This window comes from Urocampus carinirostris, chromosome 3 (assembly GCF_059441175.1).
Source record: "Urocampus carinirostris isolate Australia breed hairy pipefish chromosome 3, RoL_Ucar_1.0, whole genome shotgun sequence".
Taxonomy (NCBI): domain Eukaryota; kingdom Metazoa; phylum Chordata; class Actinopteri; order Syngnathiformes; family Syngnathidae; genus Urocampus; species Urocampus carinirostris.
The window spans coordinates 6,002,315-6,023,393 of NC_142351.1; the positions used below are offsets into that span (position 1 = coordinate 6,002,315).

The 21,079-nt window shown below is 43.6% G+C and overlaps 1 protein-coding gene across 1 annotated transcript in view; it reads left to right on the plus strand.

The window, feature by feature from the left end:
• Positions 1-21,079, plus strand: part of tubgcp3 (tubulin gamma complex component 3) — a 47,872-nt gene that overhangs the window by 25,031 nt on the left and 1,762 nt on the right. The window contains exons 8-21 of the mRNA XM_088330487.1: positions 322-447; positions 523-591; positions 1,302-1,434; positions 4,427-4,593; positions 4,665-4,775; positions 6,658-6,766; positions 8,318-8,507; positions 13,293-13,497; positions 13,563-13,698; positions 15,620-15,708; positions 15,835-15,966; positions 17,395-17,535; positions 17,602-17,718; positions 20,192-20,286. Coding sequence (XP_088186613.1) covers positions 322-447; positions 523-591; positions 1,302-1,434; positions 4,427-4,593; positions 4,665-4,775; positions 6,658-6,766; positions 8,318-8,507; positions 13,293-13,497; positions 13,563-13,698; positions 15,620-15,708; positions 15,835-15,966; positions 17,395-17,535; positions 17,602-17,718; positions 20,192-20,286 — 1,820 coding nt within the window. The remainder of the gene's footprint in view (positions 1-321; positions 448-522; positions 592-1,301; positions 1,435-4,426; positions 4,594-4,664; positions 4,776-6,657; positions 6,767-8,317; positions 8,508-13,292; positions 13,498-13,562; positions 13,699-15,619; positions 15,709-15,834; positions 15,967-17,394; positions 17,536-17,601; positions 17,719-20,191; positions 20,287-21,079) is intronic.

Here is a 21,079-nt window from a genome sequence, read left to right on the forward strand (position 1 = left end):
TTTGGGTGTTTGGGCATTTGGGTTTGTGTGTGTTTTTTTTTGCTATTTATTCCTTTTTTTTCTTCTTTTTTTGTGTGTATGTGTTTGTCTTGCTGTCGGTCACCCCTCTTGAGGGATATGACCAAGGTAGATTGATAGCCTACGACGGGTCCATTTTGGAACATAAATCCTGCGATCACTGAGGGATTACTGTACCAGCATCTGTCGGCCGGTACAGAGAATAGGAAGAGTATCGGTTTCAATGAAATGCTAGCCGTCCTTACGTCCATTCTCGACCATTCCATTTTCACAGTTTCATGTTTTACCTTTGCGGTTCTCCAGGTGACACTGAGCAAATCCCTGAGGGACACCAGCAGTAGTTTGGCCGAGCTAGGCTGGCTCCACAATAAAGTCCGCAAGTACACAGACGCCAGGAGCCTCGATCGAGCTTTTGGGCTAGTGGGACAGGTGTGGTTTGCAATTTGGAGTTGGCCTGGAAGGAATCCACCAATGCAAAAATTTGCCTTATTGTTTTCCCCCTAGAGCTTCTGTGCATCGCTCCACCAGGAGTTAAAGGAATACTACAGGCTCCTGTCAGTCCTTCACTCTCAGGTATTGTCGGGAATGAAATATCAAAATGTATCGTTTACCAAATTGTTCGAATGAGTTCTCTGACTCCATTAACCGAACACAATCTACGTTCACCCGACAATGCGCGCTCGTTTCCTGATGGAAAAGATGGACGAGAGAAAGCCGACATTTTCACACGGGGGCAGATTTAATTTCATGTATAATTGAACTAAGTGAACTCCATGGAATATGGCCGAATTAGTGTCGCTCGAGTCTCTGTCAAGCCTCCCCTGAAGTTCTCAGCCTTTCTTCTCGGCCCACGTCTTTCCGCAAGCTGGTGTGCCGGCTCCTCCCATGGGCGTGCCAGGGAAGCCCCACGTAGGTTCCAGCACCTCAGAGATGAGCGTCCCGATGTCTGTGGTTCCTCAAAACAATGGAGAGCGTTTATCAAAACAATGCCTGCCGTCCTCCGTCATCAGGGCCCCTCCGCGTCTGGATGCGCTGATTATTTTATCAGCCCCACATCAGCTCCCGCCACTCCTGTAAACAACATTTCCTACCAGGCCAGGGTGCCCTGAACTTTCACTGCTCATTGAACTTAAGCCTACTCGGTGAAAATCTTCATTGCACTCAATTAATGTAACTTGTGTTTAATCATATAGAATCTTTTATAGTCAAATGTATAAAATCCTTCAGTATCAAAGGTTGTTTTTCTGCTTTCTTTGCTGAAAACGCTTTTGTGTACACTGTAGATGCAGGTGGACGATGACCAGGGAGTGAACATCTGCCAGGACAGTAATCTTACCCTCAGAAGGCTCTTGGTCTGGACGTATGACCCCAAAGTCCGGCTGAAAACCCTAGCCGCCCTTGTCGACTTCTGTCAAGGTAACTGCGGCTTTTGGATTGCGCCGTCAGTCCTTCTTGTTTGGGTCTACGGCAGGGGTCAGCAACCTATGACACGCGTGCCAGCACAGCAAAATAATACAAATAATAATGATTTTTTACCTGAAATTCAGACATTTTCAGTTGCGTGTCGTGTTTACAGTAGCGCCCCTCCTCTGCCACGTGAGCGTGTGTCTGCGCCAACCCTCGCAGGGGGGGAAAGATCCGTGTTTTACTGCACCCACAGAAACACCGTCGTGCGATAAATGAATGAATCTTGACAGCTCCTCCAGCGAAAAAAATCTTGTTCTTTTCAGACACTGTGGACAATTCAGATTCAGATTCAGATTCAGATTCAGATCTACTTTATTGTCATTCTAGTACACGTGTATACAGAACGAAATGTCGATGGATCTGACTCCCACAGTTTCCCTCAGTGTCCTTCAGTGTACAGATATAAATAAAGCTGTATTGTGTTATTTACCATAGTGCCGATAGTGCAAGAAGAGACGCTAACCAGATGTGCAAGATGGGCAGTCAGGTTAACAAGTCAGGTACACAGTACCATTATATTGTAAACAATAACACTGTAAGTAATAACACTGTAAGTAACAATAGTGCAGAGATCAAATGTGCAAGGAGTGGCAAGCTATAAAAAAACTGCCACTAGTGCAAAAGTCAAATTAGCAGCCGTTTAGATTTAAGTTAACTATATGTTAGATTGACCATTTAACAGTCTAATGGCCAGGGGGACTAGACTATTGCGGAGCCTGGTGGTCCTGCACCGCACACTGCAGTACCTCTTCCCAGAGGCTAGCAGAGTGAATAGTCCATGATGGGGGTGAGAGGGGTCCCCGGTAATGTTCTTAGCATGGGATAAGCAGCGCTTCTGGCCAATGTCCTGAATGGAGGGAAGTGTAGTCCCGATTATTTTCTCCGCTGTCCTCGTTACCCTCCTCACACTACCCCAGTCGGTAGCGCTGCAGCCTCCACACCACACAGAGATACAGCTGGTCAGGATACTCTCTATGGTGCCCCTGTAGAATGTGATGAGGGATGGTGGGGGCAGGTGGGCTCTCCTCATCCTCCGCAGGAAGTACAGGCGCTGCTGTGCCCTCTTAACCAGAGATGCAGTGTTCACGGACCAGGTGAGTTTGTTTGTGATGTGCACCCCTAGGAACTTGATACTGCTGACAACCTCCACAGCCTTGTTGTTGATGCAAAGTGGGGCATGGTTGGGCTGGTTTTTCCTAAAGTCGACAATGATCTCTTTAGTCTTGTCAACATTCAATTGACTGGGACTTTGTGCAAAAAAAAATGACCGTGCTGTTTGTGCATTATGCCTCGAGAGCGTTGCACTTCGCACATCAAATGTTAGACGTCATTACAAGATGAAATAAGAACATGAATTCAAGGATGAGTCTCACCAGGCGGATACATTAAAACACGCTGTGTCCAGGTACGGCTAACAAACACAGACTCTGAAAACCTTGTCACTGCTAAAATCACCGCCACTGAAACAAGTTATCACATTGCTCACTGCATAGCAGAGCACGGAAAACCTTTTATATCTGCGACCAGATCAGCTGTTATTTCTGTTGTACTTATTTTAAAGTAGCCTTCTGCTTTGCTGCTGTTATTTCAGGTTTTAATATTTTCTGCAACAAGATATCATTGATGAATGGTATGGTAGCTGTCCATATCACTTGTTTTTTGATTGTAGTTCATTGTTGATGAAGAATGGTTGATTCTTGTGATAAAAAGTTGAAGTCACGGATGGCTAAAGGTCTTTCCACATGTTGCTCACATCCATTTTTTAGTTTATTGATGAACAAGAAAAGTGGGAGATAAATTGGTCAGTTATGTGATTTTAATGTACAGTAATCCCTCGGTTTTCACGGTTAATGGGGACCAAGACCACCCGCGAAAACTGAAAATCCGCGAAGTAGCGGCGCCCCTTCAAAAATGCTTAATATACAGGTATACAGTATACCCCCCCGCCATTAAACCGAAGTGATCGCTGGCATGATGGCAAGGAGTATTTGGGTGACTCATTCATAACTCTTCACACTGGAACTAAATGTACCAAAACATGACCCACAAGTGTAGCCATGTCTTACATCATCAATTTACACGGAATAGCACTGCGGCGAAACCACTACGAACCATTCAGTATGATTGTATTAACCGCTCTCAACCACATGCAGCCATCGCAGTTTTTTTCGCTTGTTAACACTACCGGTTACATATTGAAAATAAAAACTGTGAAAATGTGATATTTGATGAGTGTTTGTGAAGCGTTTTGGGAAACAACAGTTAAAAAAATGGTCTGTGTTCATTTTAATGAAAGTGAAAGAGCTGCCTTCTGACAATAACAACATACTTTAGCTAGCGGCATCGGACGGATTTTACAACAAATACACGAAACCACACACAATTAGCCGTGTTTTGGTAGTACAAACAACCGCTCGCTTTTGGTATAATAAAGTCAAACTTGAGATGAAATGTGACAGAAGAGAATATACTTACGTCGCGTAGCCGAGTTCCCTCCTTGATAAACTGAGCGCCACATAAGAAGGGGGTGAGGTGGGAGGAGTTGGGGGGGCGAAGCGGCAATGACAAAGCATTGTGTCAGGGCCTCCCCCTCCCCTTCACCATAAGAGTGTCCACACCGTGCCCTCAGTTGACATAAACTCGCGCTCAATGGCGTCAAGTCAAATGCTTTTATTGAGAAGGTAAGGTATATTTTTTAGACCCGCGAAGCTCTGAACCCGCAAAAGTGGAACCGGGAACTAGCGAGGTTCCACTGTATATCCATTTTGTACATACTGGTGTTAAATCACAGCTCCGTTGGATATAAAAAAAATTATCGTGCGAGTCATTAATCTTGGTGTGGCACCCTGATTTACAAGAAAATTTGAAAGTGGCACTCAAAACCGAAAAGGTTGCTGACCCCTGGTCTACGGTGACTGAATTGTCATTGTTTTGCCGCCAGGCCGGAAAGGCGGCGAGCTGGCCTCAGCTGTTCACGCTTATGGGAAAACGGGAGACCCCCAGATGAGGGCGCTGGTGCAGCACATCCTCAGCCTGGTGTCGCATCCTATTCTCAACTTTCTATATCGCTGGATTTATGACGGAGAGCTTGAAGACACATACCACGAGGTGCCTGCCCAACAGGGAGAGCGGATTCAGTGTTTACTCCCTAGACACTGATTCGTATATATCTTTTGAAGTTCTTTGTGGCATCTGATCCAAACGTGAAGACCGATCGCCTGTGGCACGACAAGTACTCTCTCAGGAAATCCATGATACCGTCGTTCATCACCATGGACCAGGCTCGCAAGGTACACGCTTTGAGAAAATGTGCTTTCAGGGTATATACGGGTGCTTGTAGATGCTTGAAATTGTTGCCATGGCAGTCTGACTCGATAGACCGTGCATTCAATGAAGAAAAATAAAACAAGTCTGCTTAAAAATGACGCCAACACCCATTAGTTCCCACATACGGTAGACTTGAGATGAATCGACTCTCCTTTAGCATTAGCTCAGGAGGTAGAGCGCTCGTCTGGGGATCAAGAGTTCGCAGGTTCCCGGCTCCTCCGTGTTATATGTCGAAGTGTCCTTGGGCAAGACACTGAATCCCTAATGCCCTAATAATAAGCAGGTGCATGGCTGCATGGCCGCTATTGCTGTGTGAGTGTGGGTGAATTGGTAAATGTGAAGCACATTGTAAAGCGCTATGGAAAGTCTTCATGGACTTAAAAAGCGCTATATAAATGCAGATCATTTCATTTCATCATTTCTTCCTCATGTCATGAGGCTCTTTAACTCCACCCGGGGGCGTAAAAGCCCACATTAAACCCCACCCAAACATTTGCATATTACCCTATTTTTTTACAGAGTGTATTTTCCGTAGAAATACTCCATAACAAAACATTATATTGGGTGTTTTTGTATTTTATATCTTTTATTTTATTATTTTATTTTTCAACACAAGGATACTGCTGGAAGTGTGAATTTCCCTACAGGGATTAATAAAGTATCTATCTATCTATCTTGCTATCTATCTCGACATCTATCTAGACATTTATCTATCTAGACATCTATCTAGACATTTATCCATCTAGTTAGACATGTATCTATCTATCTATCTAGACATTTACCTATATATCTAGACATGTATCTATCTATTTAGACATGTATCTATCGATCTATCTGGACATCTATCTAGACATTTAGACATCTATCTATCTAGGCATCTAGACATCTATCTAGACATTTATTTATCGAGACATTTAGACATCTATCTATCTAGGCATCTAGACATCTATCTAGACATTATCTATCTATCTAGACATCTATCTAGACATTTAGACATCTATCTATCTATCTAGACATCTATCTATCTATCTAGACATCTATCTAGACATTTATCCATCTATCTATCTAGACATCTATCTAGACATTTAGACATCTATCTATCTATCTAGACATTTATCTATCTATCTATCTAGACATCTATCTAGACATTTAGACATCTATCTAGACATTTATCTATCTAGACATTTAGACATCTATCTAGACATTTATCTATCTAGACATTTATCTATCTATCTAGACATTTATCCATCTATCTATCTAGACATCTATCTAACTAAACATCTAGGCATCTATCTATCCATCTAGACATTATCTATCTATCTAGACATTTATCTATCCATCTATCTAGATATTTATCTATCTATCTCGGTATCTAGACATTTATCTATCTCGACACCTATCTAGACATCTATCTAGACATCTATCTCGACACCTATCTAGACATCTATCTATCTATCTAACCAAACATCTATCTAGGCATCTATCTATCCATCTAGACATTATCTATCTATCTAGACATCTATCTAGACATACATCTAGACATACATCTAGGCATCTATCTATCTAGACATCTATATATCTCTCTATCTAGACATATATCTATCTATCTACAGTATCTACGGTATCTATCTATCTATTTCTCCATCTCTATCTCTATCCTTGAAAAAAGGCAGTGTTTGCGATTACACTACGTCACGTTGCCTTAGGGTCCAGTTCATTGGCAACCCTATTTTGAATGTCCTTAAAAAGTGCTTGAATTTGGCCTTGAAAAAGGTGTACAACACCCCTGCTTTCCCTGGGCTAATAGTGTTCTCACCAAGCGCTTCTCACTGCTACCCCTTACAGGTTCTGCTCATTGGTAAATCTATCAACTTCTTGCACCAAGTTTGTCAGGACAGAACCCCACCAGGAAAAATCACGACAGCGTCCAATTCTACGGACACACCCAAAGACGGTAAGAAATGTTTCGATTTGAGATATTTCTGTCTTCAGTCGGTGGAATTGATTCTCTTCCTGCTGCCTGTTCTTGCGTTCTCCATCGATAACACGCACTTAGCTAACGTCCCCGTTGAAGGGCAAAATCTGTCCCTGAGCTGAAGCGGACTAATGGGGGTTTTGATTGTATTTCAAAATAAAATTCTTGTATCCAAAATATAAATGTCGATTTGATGCATAATTGCTTCTTATCGGAATGATAATTCAAGTCAAGTCATGTTTATTTGTGACGCCCTTAATCACAAAGAGTCTTAAAGTGCTGCACAGATCAAAGACTATTGCAAACTACAGACTATTATGACACCATCCCCTGATCTAAAACCTACATTATCAACATAAAATATAGGTTATTCATATGCTATAGAGTAGAAGTGTGGTTTAAGCTTAGATTTAAACATTTCCACGGAGGTTGCAGATAAAATCTCAGGAGGCTGAGTACATGCAGATTTCTTCTTGGCTCTTGGGATGATGACTAGATCAGCATTTTCAGAGGAAAGGCTCCGGACCGGAACATAGGGGGAAATTCAATCTGAAAGATATGAGGGAGCAAGTCCATGCATGATTTGGTATAATACCAAGAGAACCTTAAAATCACATTTTAAGCTAACAGGGAGCCAATGCAGGTTAGCTAAAATCGGGGTCATGTGATCAAACTTTCTTGTCTTAGTTAAAAGCCTCGCTGCAGCATTTTGTACCAGCTGAAGGCTCTTGATTTTGGACTTGGGGAGACCGGAGAGTAGTGCATAATAGTTATCGAGACGGGAAGTAACAAACTCGTGAATTATAATATCAGCATTGGACTTGGACAGCATGGGGCGTATTTTAGCAATGTTACGTAGAAGGAAACAAACCGTTCTGGTCATATTCTTGTCATGTGTTTGGAAAGACAGATCGCGGTCAACTATGACACCTAAATTTTTGACTGAGTCACTCTGGGTGATATTTCATTCATCAATGTTCAGAGCAGTTTTTGGATGGACCAATAACTAACATTTCGGTCTTTTCAGAGTTAAGACGCAAGAAGTTGAGTGACATCCATTCTTTGATCTCAGTGAGGCAAGCCTCCTAATTTCCACAGTTTAGTGTGGCAGATTCCTCCATCGGAAGAAATTGTTGAGTGTCATCTTCGTAGCAATGGAAACTGATATTATACTTGCGAATAATAACACTTAATGGAAGCTTGTCAATGCTGAAAAGAAGGGGGCCAAATACTGAACCCTGCGGAACACCACAGGTTACACTAAAAGGCTCAGATGTCATTTCACCATATTTAACACAGTGTGTCCTATCTGAGAGGTAGGATCTGAACCATAAGAGGACGGTTTCTGAGAGACCAATCCATTTTTCCAACCGTTCTTATAAGATGTAAGATCGTGAGATAATAGATATAATTAAGACAATAAACGACTACAACTGGCTTTTAGCTTGTACAGGGGAGGTTGAATACTTCCAGTTGCTGTGGATGAATGGGTGTATTTGAAATGGTTCTTTCCACTTCTGTCTTTTGTAGCAGCAGAACTGCTGTCAGACCTGGAAGGAGGATTCCAGGAAAAGATTGACGCTGCTTATTTTGACACCAGTAAATACCTCCTTGACGTCCTAAACCGGAGCTATCTGTTGCTGGAGCACCTGCAGGCCATGAGGAGATACCTGCTATTGGGCCAGGGAGACTTCATCAGACATCTCATGGATCTGCTCAAGTGAGTGACACATGTGTATTTTCTGTGATGTATCAAGAATAGCCATCCATCCATCCATTATCTGCACCGCTTATCCTCAGTAGGGTCGCGGGGGTGCTGGAGCTCATCCCAGCTGTCTTCGGGCAGTGGGCAGGGGACACCCTGAACCAGTCAGTCGCAGGGCACACAGGGACAGACAACTCACTCGCTCATTCACTCCTACGGATAATTTGGACTGGCCAATGAACCTGACATGCATGTTTTTGGCATGTGGGAGGAAACCCACGCAAGCACGGGGAGAACATGCAAACTCCACACAGGAGGTTCGATCTCATGACCTCAGAACTGTGCCGCACACGCGCTAACCACTGCGCTGCCATGCTGTCCTGAATGGTATGTTTTAAACCAGTTGGTGTCAAACAGGCGGCCTGTGGGCCGGATCAGGACCGCTAAGGGATATAATCTGGCCCGCGAGACAACGCTCAGAGAAGCGCAAGAGAAAAACGAGCTGCAGGTTAAAACTTGATGTTGCCAAAGCCAGTCGCCTCTCACAAACGCTGTACTTGTACTGCTCTCTTGCGCTCTCTCTTTCTCTTTCTCTTTTCATTCTCTCTCTCTTTTTTTCTCTTTCTCTCTCTTTCTCTCTTTTTCTCTCTCTTTTCCTCTCTTTCTCTCTTCTTTCACTTTCTCTTTCTTTTTCTCTCTCCCTCTTTCTCTCTCTCTTTCTCTAATTTGTTCTCTATTTCTTTCTCTTTCTCTTTTTTCTTCATTTTTTTTTCTCTTATTTCTTTCTCTCTCTCTCTTTTTTTCTCTTATTTCTTTCTCTCTCTTTTTCCCTTATTTCTTTCTAATCTACTCGTCCGGCCCCCTAGAGAATGTTTTTCTATTTTGTGGCCCCCGAGTTGAAACGAGTTTGACACCCCTGTTTTAAACACTTTGGCTTTTAATACGGTGAGGCTTGTTCTTTTGTTTTTTGTGACGGCATCGAGGAAAACGGCGAGCTGCTCTTTTCCACGTTGCATGGAAACATTCCTGACCTCCTTCGAAAGAAATTAGTCCACATTTTTGCCAACATGTGTAACTGAAGTAAAACGACAGTACTTTATTCATTATTTACAATCAATTATTTACAATCAAAATGTAAGAAATGGATTTTTAAACCTAAGGATTTTTTTTTTTTAAACAAAGATTTACCGCACTCCAAACTTTTTGTCAGGCAGATCCGCCATTGTTGTTTTGGTCTCGTGCCGATCTCGGCAAACGAGATCTCGTTGCTTCGAGATGACGTCATTGTTTTGGCCGTTGTCGAGTGAAAGAGAAGTCTGCCTCCGAAAAAACAGTTGGTATTAGGTGCAAATCAACAAAAAATTGGTCATTTCTTCAGTGTCGGTAATAAGTCGAAACATAACACAGAAAGTGGTAAAAACGGCAATAATTCCGGCACGAAAAAACGGCGGAGAAATTCTTCAGAAGATCGCGGAGGCAAGGAAAACACGTGTGTTGAAGCTAACGATTCGACGAAAGAAAATAAACAAAAGAATACTAGCAACAAAATGGACTAAATTGTATTCCTGGTGACACTATGAGGAGGATGATAATGGATTGGACCTTGAGAAGGCATTACAGCTGTGGCGGGACAGCAAACCACGAAGAAAATATGAACCGAAAAATTTGAAGTGATAACTACTTTGTATTACCAATTAACTGTGATGATTAAAACTGCATGAATATATAAATATTTCGGCAATATTATTTTGTAAAGTGTACAATATTGTTGTGACCTGAAAAATCTGGAAGTGATAACTGATTTGTATTACTAATGAACTGTGATGATTAAAACTGAATGAATACGGTTATTGCGGTTAATGGGGACCAAAACCACCCGCGATAAGTGAAAATCCGCGAAGTAGCGGCGCACCTTAAAAAAAAAAAAAAAAAAAAGAATATATATATATATATATATATATATATATATATATATATATATACCGTATTTTCCGCACTATAAGGCGCACCTAAAAGTCTTAATTTTTTTCAAAAGATGACCATGCGCCTCATAACACAGTGCGCCTTATATATGGCTCAATATTAAATTCGCAAGGTCTCGCAACTTACTCAACAGCCGCCGACTCGATTTTCCCCCGGACGTGGAGTAGTCCGCGGTGTATGCTGGGATTTATATACCGGTGTTTCATTGGCTAACCAATGTGTCAATCATCATTTGAATCGATCGCTATTGGCTAAAGTTATTCGGAGCCTCGGATTGGCTAGAGCACCAAAACAAACCCTGCAATTGGCCGAAAAATGATGTATCAGTCATCCGTTGAATCGATCGCTATTGGCTGAAGTTATTCAGAGCCTCGGATTGGCTAGAGGGCCGAAACAAACCCTGCAATTGGCTGAAAAAGATGTGTCAATCATCCGTTAAATCGATCGCTATTGGCTGAAGTTATTCGGAGCCTCGGATTGGCTAGAGGGCCAAAACAAACCCTGCAAGTTTAGCAATGGCGTAGCAAGCTTGCTAAAGTACTCCATAAAGAAACATGTTTCATTAGTCTTTATTTGTAAACATTTGACTCTCCTGGATTTACTTCACTCACGGTTGTAAGAAGACCACGGTTGCGTATCATTATTGAACGTGAGAACTTAGGTGAGCTATGCGGCTTTATATTTTCCCGGTATCTTGTTTTAGAACGATCTTGATGTTGCTGTGATGAGTTGAGTGAATTCAACTCAATTCCAAGTGTTTATTGTCATATGCACAGTACAGTTGCGAGCGAAAAAGAAAATAGAAACTAAGGAATGGTTGGCATTTCTTGAATCCCAAGACTTCAACCTTCCGAATGATATTTGAAATGACACATTTAAGTGACATCGTACGGACACCGCATCCGCTCGTGTCTACGACACGTATTTGCTTCTTTGCAAGCTTTGGGAATGTTAAGGGGGTAATCAGTTGGACTGAACCATCTGACTGTTTTGTCGACGTTCCCATTGTAGCGCTCTATAACCCGGTGCGCCCTATAGTGCGGAAAATACGGTATATATATTTTTTTTTTTAATATTTTTTTATTTTTTAAATTATCATTTTTTAGACCCGGTTAATTGGGAACAAAACCACCCGCAAAAAGTGAAAATCTGCGATGAAGCGACGACCCTTCAAAAAGATCCGCCGCTAAGAGTCGTACAGCTGGGCGATTTTTACGTCCGCCCAGGACGATCGGAGACAAATTCACGACAGGGTTTTTATTTGCGCCGCACCGTGGGCGCCGTTTGCTCCCGCGAGCGAGCCCCTAACCCGCGGCGCGGGTACTTTCGAGCGCGATACGCACAACACCGCGACAAGCCGAGCGGGTCGGGCGCTTGGCGTGGAGGCCCTCGATGGCTCCGGCCGACAGACGGGCGGACGCGGGGGAAAGGGGTAGCTGGGGGGACCTGTGGGGTTAGGGGGGGGCGGTGAAGCGGAAGCCGCACCGTGTGCCGCTGCGTCCGCCGAACTCGCTCCGTCTCGCGGCTCGGGAGTGAACCCCCGCCACGCCCCGCCCCACCCGTCCCGTCCAGCCGGCCACCTTATCCCGCGTCCACTGACGTTCCGCCGAAAAACCCCGCAAAAAGTGAAAATCTGCGAAAATACACACTGTAATAAAAATAGGGGGCAGCACGGCGGCGCAGTGGTTACAAGGATACTGCTTGAAGTGTGAATTTCCCTATGGGGATGAATAAAGTATCTAGAGATATCTAGACATCTATCTAGACATCTATCTATCTATCTAGATCTATCTACCTACCTAGCCGACAGCTTTCACTGGTTTACCCCTGCCGCATCATTTGAAGTCATATAACCATTGCAGATCGCGAAGCTCTGAAGCCGCGAACGTCGAACCGCAAAGTAGCGAGGTCCCACTGGATATAGATTTATATGATATATTTGTTGCCGATTTACAATTTCAACCTGGATAAGACTACATATCAAAGCGGCGCTGCCACGAGCGGCTGCCTTTTCCAGCAGCTGCCCTATTGTTTTATTGTCTGCACCTATCTTCGGTGTTTTTTCTTCCCGTTTTGACAACTACACTGTGGATTACTTCTATCCTATGGACATGGGTTTTAACGCACAAGAAATGCGTGTATTCAAGGAATTTCAACTCCTTGCCCTGAAAAATTCTCGTGCCGGCGTGATGAAGGGGCCTATTGTGGAAGAAAAGCCGGAGCTAGCGAAGCGGCTAGCGGCGTGATAAGTCTTCGGTACCATCCGTAATCATGGTAAATGCGAACTCACGACCAAATAAGATCATCGAGCGCTGGTGGAAAACATCGAAGCGCACAGGGAGCGCAGTTGCTGTGTTTTGCGGAAACGTGGCTCACGTTTAGCATTCCGGACGCTAACGTGTAGCCACCCGGAGCTACCCGGAGCAATCCGGCTTCAACGCCGCTAAACAGAGACACGAAAGCCGGGGGGAATCGGAGAGGAGGCGGACTTGCTAACACGAGGTGGTGTATCCCTGGATTTTCACAAGAAAAGTTTTCCATCTGCCGCAGGGATGTCGAACTTTTGGACTGGCGTGACGTCATCTACTCCGCTACAAGAACCCCTAGGGCATCATGTTCATCTGTTAATAAACAACGGGGTAGACTGCTGGAAGTGTGAATTTCCCTACGGGGATGAATAAAGTATCTATCTATATTGGGGAGCCATAGATCTCTATTGGGACCCATCGATGTTTGAGCATGCCAGTCCCCGGGATCCATCACTTTTCTCAGGTCAAATGAACACTGCAAATATTGCTTTCTGCACATTTTTCATAGACCAGAGCTAGCGAGACCGGCCACCACTTTGTACCAACACAACCTGACGGGTATCCTGGAGACGGCCGTCAGAGCGACAAACGCCCAATACGACAACGTGGAAATCCTCAAACGACTGGACGTTCGGCTGCTCGAGGTGTCTCCTGGTGATACCGGATGGGACGTGTTCAGCCTGGATTACCACGTCGATGGACCGATCGCTACGGTAAAATACCAACGCTCTGCTTTCGATAGTTTGACTTTTGGTGTTCACGGAGGTGTGTCAAACAGGTGTTTACCCGGGAGTGTATGGGCCACTATCTGCGGGTCTTTAATTTCCTGTGGAGGGCCAAAAGAATGGAATACATACTAACAGAAATCTGGAAAGGACAAATGTGTAACGCCAAGCTGCTCAAAGCGATGCCAGGTCGGTAAACATCCACGCTAGGGCTGCACGACGAACCGAAATCGAATCCTTGTTGCGATGCGACGTAATGAGGTGATCATTTCTTCCTCATGCCATGAGGCTCTTTAACTCCACCCGGGGGAGTAAAAGCCCACATTAAACCCCAACCCCACATTTGCATATTACCCTATTCTTATTACAGTGTGTATTTTGGGTAGCACTATTTAAATACTCGATGGCAAAACGTTATATTGGGTATTTTTGTATTCTATATCTTTTATTATTTTATTTCTCAACACAAGGATATTGAAGGTATTGTTGGATACATTAATCAAAACATGACACAAAGAAAAAAAACTAATGCTGAGAGTGAGCATGGCCAAATAGGGTCACCTTACGCCCCCTCCCCTAAGGAAATTTGACAGATCTATTTCTGCCAACCTTTGCTTAAAGGTTTGCACCGTATTTACACTAATAACCCGGTCAGGCAAAAAATTCCAAATTTTTGGTATCCTGAAAGAAGTAAAGTTTCCATGCAATTTGCTGTTAGGTCTAGGCACCCGTATCTTATATCTGTGACCACGTAAACCATCAACACGACAGAACTCAAAAAATTGATCAAAAGGCACATCGATCATTCCATGTAGTACTTTTCCGGATATGACAAGTTGTGCATCCCAGGTATCCGCTTCATATACCGACGTTGAACTCCTTCCAGTAGGTTAATGTCCTTGAGTAAGTAAGGGTTCCACACAACGCTATTATATTCTAACCCGGGTCTAACATATAACGCAAAACATTCGAACTAAGAATGCTGGGTTCTTGTTGTAAAAGTGTCTGTAAATGTTTGATGCTATGTTATTGGCTTTGTTGGTCATTTTGGCGATATGCGTGATAAACTTTAGGTTTGAAGTAAGAGTGACACCCAGATCCTTATGTTTAGTAACACCATGCAAATTATGATCATTAATGTTATACAGCGGAACAGAACCATGAAAAAACGACTGTGCTAAGCATTTATGAGATGACAGTTGCAGTTGCCACTGTTCGGACCAAAAGAAAAACCGATTTAATGTCATTTTGGAGAGAATCAATTGTTCCTGCAACCTGGGTTTTTGGTAAGAAAGCCGTCGGTTTAGCATCATCAGCAAAAATTGAGATGTCATTACTTTGAATGGCCTCAGGTAGGTCGTTCACAAAAAACAGAAATAATAATGGTCCTAGTACTGAGCCCTGCGGTACCCCACTACAAACTTCCGACCACGCTGAAAGAACATCATCAATTTTTACGCATTGTTTACGATTTGACAAATATGCTGTTATCCATTCAAGCAGTTTTTCACTAATACCATAGTATTTCAGTTTTTGTAAAAGCTTGTCATGAGACACTTTATCAAAAGCCTTGCAAAAGTCTAAGTAAACAACATGACCAGCCATATTGTGAACAAAAAGCATACTTCTAATATTATTCAAATGAGCTATCAAGTTAGTCATGGTAGAATGTCCGGACCTAAGTGTGAATTTCCCTATGGGGATGAATAAAGTATCTAGACATCTGTCTATCTAGACATCTATCTATCTATCTAGATCTACCTACCTACCTAGCCGACAGTTTTCACTGGTTTACCCCTGCCGCATCATTTGAAGTCATATAAAATATAATTCGAGGGGATTTTCCTGGGTTTTTTAACAACCCAGTCTCAGGTCATTTTTGAGCTGAGAATAACAGTCCTCGACAAATACTCAAAAAAACAAAAGTAGCATAGAAAATCCTTTTTTAATTCTAAAATTAAAAATTGCATCGAAATTGCAATACTGGTCTAAAAAATCATTTCGTTTTTTCCCAAAAATCGTGCAGCCCTAATCCACACACGTAAAAAGTTTTAAAATCGTCCTGGAATCATTTTACTCGGCTTAACTTTTGTGCTTGCTTTTCTCACAGAGCTGTCCGGGGTGCTGCACCAGTGCCACATCTTAGCGTCCGAAATGGTTCACTTCATCCATCAAATGCAGTACTACATCACCTTTGAGGTCAGGCTATTAGCGAGGTTACTGCAGTCCTGTTGTTAAAAAGAGGCTTTTAAGTCAAGATTAGCGCATCAACCTGTGCGGAATGTTCTTAATAGTGCCTTTCCATCTCCTGTCTCGTCTTCGTAGGTGCTAGAGTGTTCCTGGGATGAGCTATGGAATAAAGTACAGCAAGCGCAGGATTTAGATCACATCATCGCTGCGCACGAAGTCTTCCTCGACACCATTATCTCCAGATGCCTGCTCGACAATAACAGCAGGGTAACACAATAATACAGAGTCACCGCTTCGGTTATCGCTGGTTCCCGACTTTGCGGATTTGTATCGTGTATTGGGTTCTGCATTCTGGTGAATGTTTTGGGGACTTGGAGAAGGTGTTCCACAGTGTGGCCTCTGGGGGGTGCTATAGGATTAGGGCAGAATATATATATATATATATATATATATATAATAATAATAATAATTTCCTTTGTATTGTCATTCTTTGTAACAATGTACACAGAACGAAATTTCGATACATCTGACCCGTTGTAGCGAGTCGATGCAGCCGCAGCCAACAGAGGGCGCCGCCATTATACCAATTAGGTATGACTCGGCCGAGGCGCGAACCAGCGACCTCCCAGTCTCAAAGCGGGCACACTACCATCTAGGCTACTGAGCTGTATGTATGTAAATTATTAAACTGTAGAGATTTTTTTTTGTAAAAAAACTAAATAACATTAATAAAGTACAGTACTTTTATCTGCTGAGCAAATACTTGAGCCTGCATATTAGGTTTGTTCTTGAGTAAAAACTAAATAACTAAATGAATAAAGTGTGCTACCTTCTGTGGTGTGTCTTGAGCAATTACAGCCCGGCAGCACCCATCCCTGTCCTAGCAATTATTTTCTTGGGGGTATGGGTTTTTCTCCCCCACATGATACATAGTATGGGTTTTCATGGTTACCTCAAGTAACCATGGTGTGTCTTGAGCAATTACAGCCTGGCAGCACCCATTCCTCTCCAAGCCGTTATGGTTTATGGGGGGTAGGGGTTTTATGCCCCACATGATACAGATAGTATGGGTTTTCATGGTTACCTGTAGCAGGAGAAGCCTACTAAACGGACTCAGATACAGCACCTTCATCATCTGGTCACTGTTAGTCTTTGGTTTAAAACGTCATTCTGCTTTTCAGGAATGAGACGGATCTCGGCATTTGTGTGACAATACTGAACTAGATCCTATATAACTGGGGGAAAACAATTTTATTGGGAAATTTTGAGTATCACATTGTACAATACGCATTGTGGCTTTCACATTTTTCTAATAACATTACCTCCTTTGCTTTTGTAACCTATGAAAGGCTCAGTGTTAAAAAGCAATTTCCAAGGCTAGGGCTTTAGCGAACCACTGTCAGAGCCATTATCCACAAATGGAGACAACTGGGAACAGTGGCAAACCTTCCCAGGAGTGGTCAAACAACTGAAATGACTCCAAGAGTACGGCTCATCCAGGAGGTTACCTTCAAAAACATCCATGGAACTACAGACCTTGCTGGCTTCAGTTCGGGTCAAAATACACTGGTCAAAAATTGCATCAACAGGAGAGTTCCCCCTCTTCACCGCGATAACCGAGGGACTGGACTGTATTTAGAAAAGTATTTAGGAAGTATGACATCGTTTAACGTGACTTTCCACCCTGTTCCGAAGTCTCTCTTGAACCAGCTGAGAGCCATTTTCGACCAAATCATCGAGTTCCAGAACGCACAGGACTCCTTGTACCGCTCTGCGCTGGAGGAACTGGCCCTGCAGTTGCAGTTTGAGGAAAAAAAGCAGAAGAATGACGAAGAGGTGAGATTGAAAAGAGAGAAAAAAGGCCGCCCATGGAACTCAACTTCCACTGTGTGTGTATTTCAGGGTGAGTGGGGAGTGACGGCCGAACAGGAAGCGGAAGAGAAAAGGAGGATTCGAGAGTTCCGGGAAACCATACCGAAGAAGTGCTCCCAGTTCCGTCTCCTCACACACTTTTACCAGGTAGGGGGCATCCCTTCTCTTCGACATCATCTGTCCACGCGTCCGCTTTCTCACAGCGTTTTAAAAACTTGGAAAAAGTCTTAAATCATCATAAAGATCAAAGCGGCGCCGCCATCGACCGGCTGCTTTTCCAGCAGCTCCCCTGTTACTTCTCACTTTTTGTGATTTTTTGTTTTATTATCTGCTTCTATCTTCGGTGTTTTTCTTCCCGTTTTGACAACTACACTATGGATTACTTCTATCTTATGGACATGGGTTTTAGCGCACAAAAATGCGTTTATTCAAGGAATCAACTCCTTGCCCTGAAGAATTCTCGTGCCGGCGTGATGAAGGGGCCTATCGTGGAAGAAGAGCCGGAGCTAGCGAAGCGGCTAGCGGCGTTATAAGTCTTCGGTACCATCCGTAATCATGTCAAATGCGAACTCACTACCAAATAAGACCGACGAGTGCTGGTGGAAAACATCGAAGCGCACAGGGAGCGCAGTTGCTGTGTTTTGCGGAAACGCGGCTCACGTTTAGCATTCCGGACGCTAACGTGTAGCCACCCGGAGCTACCCGGAGCAATCCGGCTTCAGCGCCGCTATACAGAGACACGAAAGCCTGGGGGAATCGGAGAGGAGGCGGACTCGCTAACACGAGGTGGTGTATCCCTGGACACAAAAGATTTCCATCTGCCGCAGGGATGTCGAACTTTTTGACTAGCGTGACGTCATCCACTCCGCTACAAGCACCCCTAGGGCATCATGTTAATCTGTTAATAAACAACGGGGTAGACTGCTGGAAGTGTGAATTAGCCTACGGGGATGAATAAAGTATCTATCTAAATTTGATATCCGCAAGCTAAGGCTAATTTTGTTTACAAGTCTTGAATTCCATCCCAAATGTCTTCATTTGTAGCTCTTATCTGCGTGATAGAGCTATCAACTGAATATCAAGTACCTGATAAATATATGGAACCTTGTGTCGTAAAACCAATTTTTTTTTTATGGATCTCCGGCCGATAAATGCAATGCGTCGATCGAAAAAAATTTAGATTTTCGCGTTTTCAATAATACAGCATCAATTGGAGCTTTACGTGCAGTCAGTATCTGACCCACTGTTGGGTTTGGAAAGCGTTGGTTTAACCTGTTTTGGTTGAGTGATTTCAAGTAGATAGATAGATACTTTATTCATCCCCGTAGGGAAATTCACACTTCCAGCAGCATCCTTTTGTTGTTTATTAACAGATGAACAGGATGACCTCGGGGTGCTGTGTTGTAGTTTAGCAACAGCGGAGTGGATGAGGTCACACGCTAGGCCAAAAGTTCCACGTCCCTACAGCAGATTGAAATTTTTGTGCCCAGGGTTACACCACCTCGTGTCCACGTAGACAGCGAGTCCGCCTCCTTTCCGCTTCCCGCAGGCTTTTGTCTGTCTGTCCCTAAAAGCGCTGAAGCCGGGTAGCTCCACGTTAGCGTCCGGGATGCTAGACGTGAGCCACGTTCCCGTAAAACACAGCAAACGGCACTCCCAGTAGGCTTTGATGTTTTTCACCTGCACAGCCAGTTCCTCGGTCTTATTTGGTAGAGAGTTCACATTTACCATGATTAAGGACGGTATTGAAGGCTCATAATGCAGCTAGCTGCTTAGCCTTCACCTTAGCTCCAGCTCTGCAGCCACGGTAGGGCCCCCTCATCACGCCGGCACGAGAATGTCAAGTATATCTAGGTTTAGGCTGTACCATGATATGAGTGGGAGGGACACCCAGCCGATGACCCAACTCGTGGATGGTTCCAGTTTGCCTACACACAGTCACCAGTCTTCACTGTCGGGTCATTGCTGGCAGGGTTTGGTCCTGCCGCGTTCTGCGACATACCCTGAGTAGGGGTCTGGGCCATGTACTTGGTCCTGTCCTTCCTTCGGGTCGGTCCGTATCCAACAACCCGCGCGGTCTTGTTCAAAACCGCTTCAGTCCCACTCTTAGTCTGCCTGGACTAAGGGTGGGACTGAAGCGGTTCATCGCTGGGTCAGGGGGCAGTCCCCCCCTTGGTGCCAGTGTCTGTATGCCAGAATAGTCAAGTTCTGTTTATTTTATGGCCTTTAATCACAAGGAGTCTCAAAGGGCTGCACAGACCACAGACTATTGCACACCACAGACTATTATGATACCATCCCCTAATCTAAAACCTACATGAGGGCAAATAATACACAGATATGAAAGAATAGAAGTGTGTTTTAAGCTAAGATTGAAACATTTCCACTGAGGTTGCAGATCAGATCTCAGTGCGAAGTATTCCATAGCACCGGGGCCCGAATGGAGAACGCTCTTGAACTCTTCTTGGCTCTTGGGATCACTAGTAGACCAATAGTTGCGAGCATGGTCTTAAAATATTTTTGTTGCGGTCTTGAAAAGGACTCAAAAAGTTCTAAACTTAAATGGAGAAGATCCTGGGGAAACCCTGTATCAGTCATGGCTGTCTTCTGCTTTTGTCAGGATATCGTCCAGCAGTTCCTGGTCCTGCTAACAACCAGCTCAGATGAGAGTCTCCGTTTCCTCAGCTTCAGGCTCGACTTTAACGAACATTACAGGTAAAAACGGCTCAGAAAGAACTTCACCAGGGCCGTCGGACTCATTTTAGCTCGGGGGCCATATGGTAGAACAAAACTCAGTACGTACATTTATGGCATAAAAAGTGTGCCTTATCTGCAGGGATGGGGATCTTTGGGAGGCTCACAATTGAATTACCATTAGGATTAGGGGTGTAAAATTTAACAATGTATTTTTTTCCCTTTATATATTTTCCTTCACTAGTATTTATTCTCCTGTAACGCTTATCAACTGTGTCAAAAAAGCAAAACAATTGAATTCAACTAGTTTTTTTTAACTCCAGGAAACTCATGTAAACTGGAAAGTGCGACACATTCCACACAAATTTAAGTGCAACTGATTTTATAGATTTATTGGTCCAGTTTAGGATATAATTCTGCAACATTTTTTTTATCAAGTACCGTATTTTCCGCACTATAAGGCGCACCTAAAAGCCTTTCTTTTTTTCAAAAGCTGACCATGCGCCTTATAATACAGTGCGCCTTATATATGGATCAATATTAAATTCACAAGGTCTCGCAACTTACTCAACAGCCGCCGACTCGATTTTACCCCGAACGTGGAGTAGTCTGCGGTGTATGCTGGGATTTATTTACCGGTGTTTCATTGGCTAACCAATGTGTCAATCATCATTTGAATCGATCGCTATTGGCTAAAGTTATTCGGAGCCTCGGATTGGCTAGAGGGCCGAAACAAACCCTGCAATTGGCCGGAAAAGATGACTGAATAGCAAGCTTGCTAAACTACGCCATAAAGAAACATGTTTCATTAGTC